At 42.5% G+C, this 16,410-nt stretch overlaps 1 protein-coding gene across 1 annotated transcript in view; it reads right to left on the bottom strand.

The window, feature by feature from the left end:
• Positions 1–16,410, bottom strand: part of afg2a (AFG2 AAA ATPase homolog A) — a 125,805-nt gene that overhangs the window by 73,229 nt on the left and 36,166 nt on the right. The window contains exon 15 of the mRNA XM_083980445.1: positions 12,384–12,513. Coding sequence (XP_083836571.1) covers positions 12,384–12,513 — 130 coding nt within the window. The remainder of the gene's footprint in view (positions 1–12,383; positions 12,514–16,410) is intronic.

The following is a 16,410-nucleotide window of genomic DNA, read 5'->3' as shown; positions in this document are numbered from 1 at the left end:
CCGCCTTTCACACGGTCATTCATCAACAGAGCCTGCGAAAGAGGAAATGAAGTGACACTGCGGCATCATCCTCTTTCCAAGGCGTCTGCCAAGTCCCTGCAGCAAGGCCACGAGGCCTCCAAGACCTCAGACATGTTTGTGTCTCTCTTGACTTTACAGCTGTACCTGACCTCAGGCTTCCTGTTGTAGCTGTCAAACGATTCATACGAAATCATCAAACGAGGCAGGTCAGTCCAACTATCCATCAGCACGTATGTAGGCGATGATCATTTTAACAACTCTGTGCAATCAGATCAATAGTCGAGAGATCTGCCGCAACACCTGGATACTTCCATTCAGATACAAACTTGTCTGTGTGTGTTTGTCTACATTTCCTAATCCAAAATTTCATTCCAGTTGATCAAGGTGTACCAAAACTTTATTTGCCAAGCAACCGCTGTAAAATTGAATAAATTAAGAAGAGAACAGGAAGAGGGAAAAAAAGAGAGAAGATATAATGTGTGAGGCAATCAATGTGAGTAACATGTGATACCCCAAGAAAAGAGTCAGTTTTGTTTTCTGGAGTATGTGCAATCAACACATTTTCTATGAGAAGGCTACAATCTATTCTGCATGGTTAGAAAGTTGGTGCTGCACATCAATGTCTGCATAATAAATGGCCTTATGAAATACAGTCATCAAACAAACTATCCTACAATAGAAGAAAACACACCATTGGTTAAAAGGGTTGTAAAACAAAAGCTGAAGTTTTATATCATTGTCAATAAATCATCTTTAGGTTGTGTACTGTTTGAGGAATTTGAGGCTCTCACCTTTGGGGAAACTTTCGATAACAGATTTTACTTCACTATTTCAGACATCTATTCACTGGAAAGATTGTGAGAAAACTACTCAATAATAATCATTAGTTGCAACTCTAATCCTTACACTAATTATTCCTCTTCAACAATAAGTAGTGGGCTTATATTATCCAAAGGAATCTACTTAACAACATGCTTAACCAGCACTGATATACTGTATACATGCAGCTCCGGTACATGGAAACTCAACTCCTGCTCTGACAGGCAAATGGTCCTCCTCACAGAAGAGCCTGGTAGGATTGATTTCATCTCAGCTACAATGGGTAACTTAAATCTTGATGAAGACGACTGAGGCCGGCAGAGGATATACATTGGGATACCGTTACTCCCCGCCCGGGCCTGACCATGCAGCGCCCCTCTGAAATGACTGCGGCAAATAATAGCCCATTTGTTTAGCCATTCTCCAAACACAGCAGTGGACCTTGTTGAACACACACAAAAAAAAGCACAAACCTGCTTCTTATCACCGGAAAAAAGAGAGGAGACATTAACCGCACCCCCCTCGTCCACCAACTCCCATTTCAAATCCCCCCAAAACTTACACCTTATCCACTTGTAAGCAGCTCTTAATGTGGTGTTGGGATCCCCGGAGCAGAGAGCCGGGCTCAGGGGGGCTTCAGCAGGGGATACTTGGAACATACAAAGGGAGTATTATTTGTTGTATCCCCCCCCAGTTGGCCCCCTACCAGCTTCTATTCTGTATGTGAGTCTGACTGTATCCTGATGGTGGCAAATGATGACTCCTTCCGCTCCTAGCCTAGAAAAAGACCCGGCCGGCTGGCTAATGTCCTGTCATGTGGCACAAACACATATGTTTATATATATGCCCATTCATGTCTAAATTTAACCTCAGGTTAAGATGCATTATAATGATTAAATCATATTGATGTCCGCATATTCTATAACAACGTTAAGGCAATTGAGTCACTAAAAAATGTAATGTTTCAAAAATTTTAGATGCAATTTCCATCCACTCCATATTTTACCAATGGGGCCCTTTTTCTAGGCCATGGTGAAACATATAGTTTGAGTCATAGATCCATTAGTTTCAAGGCTCTTCGGACGCCTAAATACTGCACAGTGGTTTACAATAACAGAGTTACAGGGTTTTACCCCTCAGGACAGTTGTTACGATGGATATCATATCAAATTGAGTGTTTGCATACAGTAGGTAGGCTATTTAATTTGCTATGGCAGTGCTCTGGTGGACGTTATGTTTTGGCTTTAGTTTTGCTAAGTTCAGTCTCAGGTCACAGTGTCTCCAATTCAAATTAATTAATGTTTTCTCACACTAAGCTCATGTGAGTCTGTTTGCAACCTGAGCACATTGATAAACAAATTAAATGCATTTAGAAAAGTTAAGCTAATAGTTAGCTAACAGCTAAGTTACACAGGGTGATAAAAGACTATGTTTCATAAAATATTGGCTGAAAGACTTTACATTTTTGTCAAAATTTTGATGATCAAGTTGTATGGATAATGTTAAAGCAGAAGTGAGTGATATATTTGTGTTAATATAAGTCTTAAATAGTTATATCTTCCGACAGCAATCACTTACATAGAGTGTTTGGACTGAAACACGGGTCTGTCAGTCACTCTGCTCTGCTCTGAGCCGAAGAGAAAACATTTATCGTATCCTACAGTTTTTATCCAATGAGGAGAGAGAACGGCATGCAGGGCTGTGTGTGCAGCCAAGGAACGCCGTGAATGTGGTGACGTAGCGACGAGGACTGTTATGGTGCGTTCAAGGAAACTCGTATTTTTCCGACCGTGAAGTGGTACCAGTTCGATCTGGTACGAGTTCACCGGTCGGAAGTTACGAGTGGCCGTTATAGTGACTTTCACCGGTAAAACAGGTCGGAAAAACACGAGTGGGTTGCCTGGAACGCTACAAAGTCGTAAGTTGTGACTTGAAGCTGTAATTTACGATTTCAAAAGCCTGCCTGGAACGCAGCATTAGCGAAAACGACCGGATCACTCACTTCTGCTTTAACTTGATAGCTAACTAAGCGAACAGCTACGTAGCTACTTGGTTAGCTGCTAGCTTAACGTTAACGTTGTAAATAAATATAAGACATAATGTAGTTGGCATTAGCATCGACTCAACATAGTAGGCATGTTGCATAAAGACACATTATTTTACCGTGACATATTTGAAACAGTTACTGTACCTCCAGTTAACATTATAGACTTAAGTGCAAGCTAATAGGTGATCGAGTCGGAGATCACTTTTTCTTGCGTCATTTAGGCTGCAATGGCATGCAAAAGTCTGGGCACCTCTGGTCAAAATTTCTGTTAATGTGAACAGTTCAGGAAGTGGAAGATGAAATGATCTCCAAAAGGCATAAAGTCACAAGTGACACATTAGTTATTTTACAACATTTTCAAAATGACAGAAAAGGAACAGGGCCCACAGGAAAGGTTTGGACACCCTGCATACAGTAGTTGGCTATCTAGCAGTTCCCCCTTTGGAAACAATCACAGTGTGTAAATAGTAAATAGCTTGTCTGATGCTTTGGTCAAAGTATCTGAGAGCTCAGGTCTCCTGGGTTTCTCATTCTTTTGCAGGCTGCTGCTTTGTTTCCCTTTCTTGCCCCAAAAACTGTAGAAAACAAAAATAATAGGATTGCTTAAAATATTGCAAAAGAGTGTTTTTTGTTTAACTTGGTGCCTCTTGGAGATCATTCAATCTTCCACTTGCTTAACTCTTCACATTAACAGAAATTTGACCAGGGGTGCCCAAACTTTTGCATGCAACTGTACGCTCATTGAGTGTCAACACTTCCCATCACCTAGAGACCATGTCCTTAAAAAAAACGGCAACAAAGAAATTGAAGAAAACGACAATGAAGTAACAGTGACGATGGACACACCAGGACATAAAACACAGATACACCAGCTCTCCAGCAGGATTGCAGGAGGGGGTTAGGAGCAGCATTTATGAGAATAAACGAGATTTCCTGAACTGAGAGCATTCCAAGGGCGCCGGTGGTCTCGGCTTGCCAAGAGGCAAGACGACACATGCTGGAGATGTCTGCCAGGTAGCAGAGCACAAAGAGCCCTCATTTCCTCCCTATCCCTCCCCAACACACACGCACACACATACACACACACACCTCCCTCAACCATCCTCATGTCTTTTCTCTCTCTTTGCTCACCAAAACACAGGAGTAGCTGACGGAAGTACAGAGTGTCTGTTGATTTATAAATGGCAGGTTTTACACTTCTTCTGGTCACCTCAGCATAAGGAGCAGTTTGTCAAGAAATGGGTATTAAAAAAAACAAACAAAGCTGCAGTAACATTAAAAACACAAGCAGCTTCCTTCCATGACTTTAATGCCTCTTTATTTTCATTTTCTACACTGTCCATATGCATTTCTGACCGTTTTAAAACTCCTTTTGAACTCTACGTTGTAAATTTCATGGAAAAAAAAGGAAGAAATTCCTAAGCCCTTCTTGAACTTTCTTCCGCAGACTTAAATCTTTTTAGGGCTGGATAACCAGAGTTGGTCTGATTGTGCAGGTTTCTTGTTGGCGTCTGGTCAGATTGGAGGCTTTTTTTTTTTGTGGTGGATTCTTGGATGCGCACATGTGTAAGCCGATACTAATACAGCCCTTGAAGTTTGATACTTGCCTGGGGATCCAGCTCCCCCAATGTTCACAAACACATACACACATGCACACAGCTTTCCAGGGCTCATCCATCCCTAGGTGGTATCCCATTACTGGCTTGCAAAGACATACACACATACACACACACTTTTTGTTTTCTCTTGCCACTGTAGCTTCACTAAGCCACAAGCCAAAACTCTCACTCTGCCTTCTCATTACTGCATCTTAGAAACATAAGCAGCGCAGGAAATACTTTGAATAGTCTCAAAACAGGACGGTGAGAGAACAGTGTTCAAGCAAAGAGAAATATTATAATAATAATACCAAAACAAACTATTGGCTAATATAGAAAGAGCTCGATTTAGACCAGTGTGCACTGGCCGACAACGGCTATGGGGATAAATTAAGAAGAGCAAGAACACAGCAGCAAAACACCAATAATGGTGTGGGTAATATGGACGGCTCAGCTCAGCTTCAGCAGGACGCCCTGTACTGTGGCAGCGGGGCCCTATTCAGAACTGTGCAGTCAGGAAAAAACAGTGAATAAGCTCTAATCCTTTAAGACAGCACCAATAGAGATTCCATCATGCTTGGCTCGTCACGAGAGGCGAGCAAAGCTTGGGAGATGATAACGTCAGGCCCAACACAAAATAAAATATGGCCTGTTTTGACTGGCAGGCTTATAGCTGCTCTTTTTAGCGAAGGGTTTTTTCCTGTTGCGTGGAGGCACCGCTCAGGTGGAGGTTTCTGCCGAAGAAAAGGCAAAAACAGAAGGTGTTCGCAGGGACGAAAAGAAGCTCTGAGGATCCGGCGGTGGCCTCGTGTGACGCCGCAGGACAAAGACTGAAATGCTTTGAGTGTTTTCTTTATGTACAGTGTGTGTATGGAGGGAGGATTTAAGAGGTGTTCATACCAGCAAACACACAAAAGCCGAATGGGATGCACACAACAAGTGTTTTCTATTGGGCAAGAATTAATTTTGAACCCCAACTTTAAAGATAAGATGACATGCATGAAAACTTTTTGAGTTAAACATCTAAAGTGATGATGTGATAAGATCTAAAGCTACAGAACAGCTGTTTAATGGGGCATGAGGTGAAATTGTTTTCTCAACTGCTGTTTCCGAGGTCTAGAAAAAAAACTTACTTTCAAATTCAAGATTAATTCAATATATTAATAATATATCATGCGAAAGTTAAAAAACAAACAAAAAAAACCCTGCTGATTGCATCTATTAGTTCATAAATTGATTATATTTTGACTTGGGGCAGTTTTTCCACTGAAATAATGAATTGGAAGACATTACTTTGGAGTCATTGGCTGCATTTTTCCGTGATTTAATAAACCACAAGAATAAAACTGAAAGATTAAAAAGATCTTCTAAAGAATCCTTAATGTATTAAATTCCAGTCAAATGCATCAAAATTTATGTAATTTTCTTTAAAATGATGAATAATTTCCTTGACACTTTCTCAGTAAGGGAAACCCCGCCACTCTGGTTCACCAGGCAGGTGATAACAAAAGGCATAAATCATTTGCAAAACACCCCTGATTAAGATCTGGGATACCAGCATGCAAGCATACATGAATGGAGGGCCACATACACACACACACACACAGGCACTGATACGAGCTGCAAATGCAAAAGAAAGCGGAGGAAAAAAAAAATCAAAGCCTCTCTTAGCTAATGCCCGAATATTTACCAAGTGGCCCACTAATTACAGTCTGGAGGAATTCAAGTGTGATTACAATTAGCAACGTCCAGACTGGGTAGGAAAACACTGGCAGATGTTCAGGGCTGCTCAAACCAGGCCGATGGCAGATATTTACTCCACCGCCACAGAAGGACTTCATGAATTAATTCACCTTTCATTAACGTGCATGTTGGCGAGGAGGACGCGTGACCAGATGTGCTGCAGCTTTCCTCGGGTTTGAAGATGTAAATGATAAGTTATGTGGCTCTGCAAAACCTAGCATGAACTGTGACTGTATTTAAAAAAAAAAAGAAAAAAGTCACATGTTTCACAATTACAATGCTAGTTTGTGTTACTGGAAATACATGAGGACACGAGACCGCAGGACTGTGAGGGCTCGTAAAACATCTCACAAGACCTCATGCTTTATCCTCATGTGTCGGTGCTGCAGAGCTGCGTCTCAGCGGACGACTAAAACGTTGGACATAATAACAACCAAATTACTGCTAAATTGAGACAACATGAAAATGTGGAGCTGCGATGAGTCCACGCAGCACAGAGTGTCATAATCCACCAGTACAGACGATTAAATAATACAACATGTACCACTCCTTAAGACATAACTCTAGCTTTTCAGTGCGTTTTGTTTTTTATGTGGTAAAAATTTATTTAGTGTGACAAGTTTCCTGCTGTTTGCCAACCACAAAGGATGACGACATCAGACATTTCGCCATTATTTTTCTTTAGATTTCCTTTTATCACTCTGAGTGCAAACTTAATCTCAGTAGGAGCTGAACCTCTGAACCACAGATGTTTCTCACTTCATCCACTCAACAGCAACAACTGGGGAGGTGGTTGTACACTTTGTTTTATAAGCATCGCCATCAATTCTGGCAAGTTCCTAATCTGTCAGTTGTTGGAGTCTAATTGTCAGAAAGAACTGACCCATGTCAAGTTTGGCACCATCTCCTGTTCAGAAGCCACACTACAGTACAAGAGGCTGGATTTCAGAGGGAAGCGCCTGTAAACAAAAGAGAGGGGAGAGGAAGGAAAGGCTAAAAAAAAAAAAAAAAAAAAAAAAGGCGACATCCACAGAAGACACTCTGACACTGACTCCTTCACATATCATTTCCCACCACGGACAATATGGAGCGGTGGGATGGCAGCAGCCGTGACACCTGTCTCCATGTTGACGTCTCCACTCTGGGCCTTCATTCTGATCTCACCTGCACACCTGTACAGTTTTTTTGTGATTGCATCTCGGACGGTTGTGATGCTATCGCAGTGACACAATCTGTCCTCAGACCGACAGACGTGGGAACACCTGGAAAAATAACTTTTACACTGTGGCAGTGGGTGTCCTGAGGAAACACAACATAAAAGGTCATTCGTATGTGTTTTACAATCTTGAGGCTTATTTTTGCCATTTTGCTAATAATTAGCTAATTTCAGTGGTTGCTGGCAAACAGCATAACCAGGAAGGAAAGTGTTAGAGGCATTTATTTGTTGTAATTCCTCCAGCATGGTAACATGCCCGTGGAGCTGTTAGCTGACTCAAACAGCACTCTGGCAACACTTCACCCACAACGAGGTGAGTAAAACAGGCAGATAAGATGGTGGGTGGGCCGCCATGCTCAGACCTGTACATCCCATTAGTGTTTTAACAACATCTATATTTATAACATGATTTTATCTGGGCTTGTGGTTATGAATGGATATTGGTTCATCATGAGTGCAATTTGTTTGTTACTGTCAACTGAACTGTTCATGTTGAGAACCTAGTTTGCGTCAAGAAACTGCAAAAATAAGCAAAGCTGAAAGGATCCATTGATCAGCTGATTGGTCAATCACCAGAGAGGTAATTGGCACATTCATTATGAAATTGAGGAAGCAAAACTACCAAGTTGGTTCCATCCAGAGAGTTGGATGCACAAGACAAGAAACTGGAACATTTCACTTTGGCATTAGGTGGACGTTGGTGGTGGAGATTTTTCACTTTTTATCAGAATAAATGATTAATAATTAATAAAACAAAATCAGTTGCCCTCTTTTTCTATTCATATTTTATGTTGAATAATCATAATCATAAGTGTTCGTGTCACCATCTTTTGCACAGAGCAGCCAGGTTGATGGCTCCCGGGTTTAAATCTCTCACAGACATCAGTCCTCTAATTCTGCTGCCTCTGTTTTTGTTTTGGCCTCTTGATCTAATAAGAGCCCAGTTGGCAACTTCTGATCCCAAACAAAGACCCATCTGCTACCAATCTCCTCCACTGTAAGAAGCCCTGCCTCCTGATAGCCCTAGATGTAGTTTGGTTGCGCATTAAGGTAAACAAAAAGATTATTTGGTAGCAAAAACAAACCAGAGGAGAAGAATAATCCGCCTAAGGATTCGTAATAAACAAACTGTAAAAGTTGAAAAAGTGTTTTTTTTCTTTTCAAATGGCAAAAAAGGGGACGTGTTGTCTAAACGAGTGTATGTGTTTGTGTGTAGGAGCAAATAGATGGGCAGCTGCTCGACAAACACAGTGACAGGGGGGGTGCTTCCTCCTGAACAGGCTGGATAAATATTCCTGGTGGTGCTAATCAATCACCAGGGCCGGGTCACGGCAGGTCAGAGGTGTGCCTGGGTGATTGGCGCAATACAAAGGAAAGAGGAAGTGTAAGAAGTTTTTTTTGGAGGGGCTCAGTAGGAGGTGTGTGTGTGTGTTTGAGTGTGTGTGTGTGTGTCATCATGCAGAGGAATGACCGGGCTAACTTACACTCATCCCTCCACCGTTAGACCTTTGTTGCATTATGGTGACGTTACGTTATGTGTTGGGGCACAAACACAGTTTATTCTGGTTTGTCTGGAAGTCGTTGCGTTATATATTTATCGCAACAAAGCCGAGAGGAAGTGCTTTCGTGTGCTTGCGTGAAAACTATGTATTTGTTGTCTTTTGTTATCCTTTTGTTAAGATATGATTCAGCTGCATTAGTCACATTGTGTGTGGATGTTGTTACAGACCGGGTCATGTCAGTCAGTGATGTAAGTCAAAGGAAAGAGGAAGCCCGAGGACTCGGTGTGCGTGAGCGCAGAAAGACAGGACGTCTTAGCTGGAAAAGTTCAGGCTCATCAACTTTATACACAAGAGTCTCAACCACACGGGCAAACAGGCCACTGGTAATCACACATTTCTTATAAAGACGTAAAGAAACAAAGGCTTTGAGTGTTTTTTCATTGGTGCGTAAAGGAAACAATATAACTTGGAGTGTAATTGCTTTTGTTTGTTGTTTGCTTTTGCTATTGTATAACAATAAAAACAAGTAATGTAAAAAGATTGCCCTTTGCAGTGAAGATATCCAGAGACATGTTAAAGGAAAAGATCACCAAAAAATGAAATTTGCGTGAACGCGAGAGCGTGCCCCAGGCAAATTCAATACAGGACTGTTTAGGCTGTAAAAATGTCCTAAATGACATTGTTTCCAGTAAACTCTGGACTATATCCCTTCAGGACACTTGGATTGTAGCGGATGAGCAGTATGGAGGAATATTACATGGTTTTTGTGTAGTTCTATGATTTTTTTTGTGCCAGGCGCTCTTAATCTCATATAAAGTTTTCGTTGGACTACGAACCGGCCTCCCGGGTCTCTAGATGCACTTTGAGGAATAAAAAACTATTCCAGAGTATTCATCAGCATGAGGGTGAGTCACTAATGACTGAATTTCATTTTTCGGTGAACTATTCCTTTAAAGTTTAGAAGCTGCATATTCTGTTTTTTCAGCTGTGAGGCATCCTGCTCTGAACTTATTCAACTTATCAACAGTGATTTCATATTATATTTTTATGAGGAAAAATAAAACAGGCTGATGTATGGTTGGTTGTCAGATTATCCAAATTCTCAAGCACTGAGACGCCACGAAAATCTAATCTCCGTCTTTAGAAATAAAAAAACAAACAAAAAAATGAAATATTCAAAGGACTACATGAAGGATCTTTCACTGAGTCATATATTTATTAGCCTCCTTCTTTGAGTTTATCAAATAAAAACTCATTCCCATGTTGGTGCCACGTGTAAAAGTGTCTCCCGGCTCCAAAAAAAACCTCCTGACTTAGAGAAACAATGTGAAAGCTACTCTGTGGAACAGCAGGAGGTGAAAGACAGACAGCAGGCCTGCTCCTCTCAAAACTAGTAAAGTAAATGCCACTTTCTCCTCATCCCTCCCTCCCACTCTGTCCGTCAAACAGCTGAGGCCCCTAGGAGCCTCCTCTGCTCCATCAAGGCCCGACAATGACTTCATTGACACCCGAGCGTCCCATTAATCTTCATTTGTCCCATCATATCCTGCTATTGGTATGGAAATGCTCGCCCATCTCCGGTGTGAGCTGACAGTCAGGGAGGCGCAGGGCCAGTAAAGTGAAGGCGGGTATGGAGGGTGCTAAAACAGTAAGTGAAGGGTGTGTGTGTGTGGTGGGGGTGGGGGTGGGGGTGGTATCTGTCCATTTGGCAGCTTCCGTTCCCAATGCAGCAGATAGGTTATTCATTCAAATGACTTCAACCTCACTAAACACACACACACACACAGTGGGGGGTGTGTGGGCAGGAGGACGAGGTAATCTGATTTCTCAGCTGCCCGGGAGACCCCACTTCCTGAGAGGGAGGCCAGCCTGTGGAAAGAGACGCCTGGGGTTTCCCATCTGTCCACCCAGGGGCTTGACCCCCTGCTTACTGTTAATAGAGTTTCTTTCTCCCCCCTCTGCCCCCCCACCCACCCCCCACCTCTCAGATTTACACACACATTATTTCTTCACTGTCATGCGTCTAATGGAGTTTGAAATGAAATGACAACCAGTTGCAGAGGTGGAGGAAGATGCTGTCATTCCTCCACCACAGTGATGGATCAATTCTCCACAAGTGGGCTAGAAGTGAGGGGGGTGGGGGTGGGGGGTTGTAGTGTTTGGGAAGCAGGATGTAGTTGGGAGTGGGAGGAGGGGGGGAGGGGGGTTACTCAATATTTCTATGTGGAGGATCTCTCTAAGGAGTATATGTAAGCGCTGATGGATTTGCGGTGAGCTGTTACACAGTTTACGTAAAAACAGTTTTTTCCCACTTCGATGAAGACAGAATAGAAACATAAAATGACGTTTGGATGGAAGAGCTGAGAGAGCCGAGGTCCAGCAAAATGCAAGGTAGATGGATACATGAGAGAAAAATGTAAATATCCCCATCTCATCAATTTCATCTCATGTCAGCGCTCACTCACTCTGAGTTTACATGCTGGTCTTATTATAACTGAATGATGGATGTGCTACTTCAGGACCAAACTCTTCCTGACGGCAGTAGGAGCTGTAGTATTTTTAAACCGACTGGAGGAGGAGGAGGAGAACCAACGACAACAACAGAAAAGAAGAAGTGGAGGAAAGACAGAGACAGAGACAGACGGCGGCGGCCTGAGCAGGAGCTGAAGGAGCGCCGCGACGTTCTCCTTTCCTGTGTCCCCTTTCTTTCTTTCTTTTTTTTTGACGAGGCACAGGCTCCGTCTTTGATCAGCACTCAGGAAATTTCATTAGAACGGAGATGGGAGGATAAGAGACCAAAGAAAAGCTTTTGTGGATGGGGAAGAGGAAGAGAGGGAGATAAAAGGGGTAGAAAAATAGAAAATAGAGGAGAGCAGAGGAATAAAGAGGCTGATAGTGGGGTTCTCCCTTTTTTTTTTTACTCTCTAATTGTCATGGACGGGAAGAAGAAAGGACGATGAGGGCCGATGCTTTTACTCCCACCTGAAAATTAGACCACTTGCTGCCAATAGGAAGCCCCTGATGCAGATAATTAAACTGATAAACTTAAAACGTTTAAATGAATTAAAGTTCAACTGGTCTGCTGCCATGCTAGCTAACAGCTGCCAGGCTGCAATGAAGCACAGTTAAACAAAGAGAACAGGAAGTTATTTGCTGTTATTTAGTCAATCAAACTAAAATAAGCGAGTAAAAAGATGGTGCAAAAGAAAAAAAAAAACCTTAGCAACAGAACAACAGACAGGCGGCGTCCAAGAACAGACAGGAGAGAGTCCAAGAAGACAGACCGGAGCAGGCCACCTTTGACCTTATCAATCATGTACAACAGAGGAAGGGAGGGAGAGGAGGAGACACACAACATCTCCCCAGTCTTATCAATCACAGGCCCAAAGGAGGAGGAGGAAGGAGAAGGTAAAGACAAACAGCCGGCGTCTGTTTACCTTATCGATCATGTCGGGCCGGTTGGTGGCGGCCAGCACGGTGACGTCCCGGAGCTGCTCGATGCCGTCCATCTCTGTCAGGAGCTGAGCCAGGACCCGGTCCCCGACGCCGCCGCCGGAGCCCGAGGAGCTGGTGAACGAGAGAGAGAAGAGAACAAAGAGATAAGATGAGAGGAGAGGATGAAAAGAGATGAGATTGATGTGGTGGAGTAAAGAGAAGAAGTGAATCTAAGGATGGATGAGTGATGGGGAGAAGGAGATGGAGGTTAGACTGAAACCGGTTGAAGAGAAGATGACTGATGGTGTGAAGTGACGGAGGATGGACAGATGAGAGGAAGGACACTGTTACTGTAAAGGAAAAGGTGGAGAAGTTGTCCAGAAAACACAAACAAATTGAAAGATAGAGATAATGGAGGTGAATGTGTGATGGAGGAATGACAGAAATATGAAGCAGCATGCAGTTTGCTCTGGGGAGTCATTACAACACATGCCGTAAAAACTCTCATTATGTAATAATGAACATTGTCCAAATACTTTTTTTTTTTTTTTTTTTACACAGTTTCAGTGACTGATAGCAGCTTCTTTCATTAGTGCAACTCTTTCACTTCGGCTTTGGCAGCAGAAGTCGGCCTCCCTGCCAGTGAACATCACCTAACAAAACTCAAAACAAGAAAACAGCACATCGATCTCAAATAAAGACGTCCTCCTTAGAGATGAATTAAATGTCACCTTGTTTGAACTTGTAAATGTAATGCTTTTGTCCTGCCAATTTGGCAAAGTGTCTTCCTCTCCCAGATTTAATCAAATTCATCATTTTACTTTATTTCTCGCTCCTTGTTAAAGGGGTGAAGTTTGTTGAAGTTTTCTCTGATGGTGATTGTGGTTTCTTTGCCGGGAGCAGGCAACATCGTCTGAGCAGCATGATGTGTTCAGGGCAGAAGTTCCTGTCAGAAAGTGAAGGAACAAGCCGCTGAGCGTGCTAACAAGCCGGCTGATCCATCTTAATGTCCAGGAAACTGAGGACATGACCATTGATTTTAGAAGAACTCCTCAGGGATCAGCTGTGGAGATGGTTGAGTCTCACACGCATTTAGAGACAGTGATTGACAAGAACTTTTATTTATTTTTTGAAAAGTTATTAATTTGTATGGAACCAGCCAAGCTTTTTTTTTTACTTGTGGAATGCACTTTTTGTATTTATTTTAAATCCTGATGCAAAATATTTGCATCAGTTCTAGAGGCCTTTATTTTTATATCAAGTAATGCACCTTATTAAAATACTGTAGATGTTCATTTTAGATATCAAAAAATGTGTATATGTTAGGTCCTCACTAGTCTTTCTTATCTCCAGGTATGTTATCGGTTATCGGCATCGGCATCGGCCTTTGGAGGCAGAAAGTTATCGGTTATCGGTATCGGTTTCAAAAAAACGTTATTGTGCATCCTTAATTTTTTAATTTATTGAGTCAATTTTACACTTGTTTTTTTTTTGTTTTGTTTTGTTTAAATCTCCTTTTATCTTTCTGTACAAAACAAAAACCGTCTTGGAATAATGAGTCCAGTCAGCTAACTCGCCAGTTAGCTGACTGGACTCATTATTACAAGACGGTTTTTGTTGTTCTGCAGCTCTCTCTTAAATAAATCAGTTCAGCCCTTTTTAGTGATTTTATTCTTCTTCCTTCAGGATGGAAAATGCTCCTTTGTTCCACATGCAATCAGTGCAATGGATTGGCAGAATTATCAGTTTGCACTTTTACAGGAACTGTTTTTTATTGTTTTAACTCTGGTTTGATGGTTTTATGTTCTTAAATCCTCCTTTAATGTACCTTACTTCTATCTTTATTGTTTTTATTGTCTCCGTTGTGTTTTTTAGTACCACTGTAAAACAAATCTCCCCTCTGTGGGACAATAAAAGCTCTGAATCTGAATCTAAGTGCAGTAAAATAAAAGACATGATAGATAAACTTTTTCATTTGATGCTTCACTCTTGCCCTGCTTCACCCGAGCACCTTCAGCCTTTAGTTGCTGGGTGTGGCTGCAGGTGCAGCAGGGCTCGGCTCATCACGGCCCACGCCCTGCATTGATCCTGGGTGTGGTCTCAGGCCTGAAACCTTCCACCAGAGGGGGCAGCAAAAACACGGCTCCGCCTCACCTGGTGTAACCTCTCACCTCTATAAGATGTGTTTGTTGTTTCAGACGCTCACTGCATGTGTTGGCAAATCAACCGGGATTGGCAGCTCTCCCATCAATCACATTCATTTTATAATAATTATTATTTTTGTGCATAAGGTGAAGAAAAAACAAAAGAAAAAAAAAAAGATGTTCCCATTTTCCACGTCATTATTGTTGCTATAACGGCAGACAAAAACAAGGCAAAACAAACTACATTACATCAGACGTAAAACAGAAACAAATCCATAACCATGTGCTTTAACTTAATGGCTATGACTGGCATAATTCAATATTTTTGTTATCGTCGAATAAGCAAGTGTAGTTGGGGCTGAAACAAGAGGGAACAGTGCTGTTGTTGAAGACCACTTTAAAACAAGCAGTGATACACAGTTGTGTGTTTGCTGCAGCTGGACAGACTCAAACTACAGTGTCCAAGTTTTTAATAACGAAGGAACGGGTCACACAGAGGACCAGTGTGGCTTCCTGCTGAGTTTTTAATGACAAATATGAATAATAAAGTAAAAATTACAACATTTTTGGTTCAATAATGGACTCTAGGATGAGATGTAACAGGCTTTGGCAACACTAGTGATAGTTTTTTGTTGGATTCATTCATAGTAAGAACAGGCTGTATCAGCAGCTCGGTCCTTTAAGAAACTCATCGGCGTGTTAGACGCTGCACTACAAGGTGGTTATTTTCCACAGCGCGGTGCAGACAGCCACCCTTCCCAGCTCAAACACACACACACACACACACACACACACACACACACACACACACACACACAGACACACACAGTCTCTGTTGACAGGGCCAGCGGAAGTGCCAGACGTCATTAGCAAAGACAAGGCTGCAGAGGAACACAAAGGAGCTCTGTCACTGAGATATGAAGGAGGGAGGAGGAGGAGGAGGAGGAGGAGGAGGAGGAGGAGAGAGGGGGTAGAGGGAGAAAGTTTGGGTCAGGGGAGATAGCGGAGAGAGAGAGAGAGAGAGAGAGCGGGAATATGGAGGAAGAGAGAATAAAAGTGGTGAGAAATAGAGGGAGAGATGAAAGGAGAGAGGATGTTGGCAAAAAAAAGGAGCTGACAGAGAGAATGAGTGACGATGGGATGAGTGTGAGCAAGAGGAAGGAGTGACATGAGATTATAGGCAAGGGAAGGAAATATAAACTCTTTCATTCATTGATCTTTTCGAATCCAATGATCCCTCTCTTTTCCCTCTTATTGTGATCGTCGACCCAGAACAAAGCAGAACTTCCTCCTCCTCCTCATCAGAAAACAGTTCCCTCTCATCAATCAGCCTCTGCCTCTATCTCCACTCTTTCTTTCTTTCTTTCTTTCTTTGTGCTCATCTCTTTCTCTCTCTCTTCTCTTTCTGTCTTCTTTGTTTCATTCCTCCACTCTGGACTCGTGGCAGGTAGGGCTGACAGATTTACAGGTGCTTCTCATCTCCTGCCTCCACGGGAAAACACACGCACGCACACGAGACAGCTGAGGCCGTCTGGTTGTGTCAACAGTTTTGAATTCTGAGTGAGCCACTTCATTGATTAAACATGGCAGGAAGTGAAGACCAATAAATATCCTTTATAGATCAGCGCTAAGTGCATTTTTCCCCCCCCTTCTTTTCCTTTTTTAAATGGCGAGTGGCCTGGAGGCACAGGTCCAGCCCCACGTTCATCACAGCGAGCTGACAAACTCCCACCGCCGGGCGGAGAGTCGGCAGCGTCGGCTCTCGCAAAAGTGCATTCCCCAAATTAAACAAACAGAGCGAAGTTGACGTCCGCACTGGCAAAACAACTGATTGATGAAGACAGGCTGAAATACAGTCGTACTCAGAGCTCATTGGAAACGAGTC

This window comes from Trachurus trachurus (assembly GCF_905171665.1).
Source record: "Trachurus trachurus genome assembly, chromosome: 10".
NCBI lineage: Eukaryota > Metazoa > Chordata > Actinopteri > Carangiformes > Carangidae > Trachurus > Trachurus trachurus.
The sequence above is the reverse complement of the archived record's forward strand: the minus strand, read 5'-3'. Positions and strand labels throughout refer to the sequence as shown.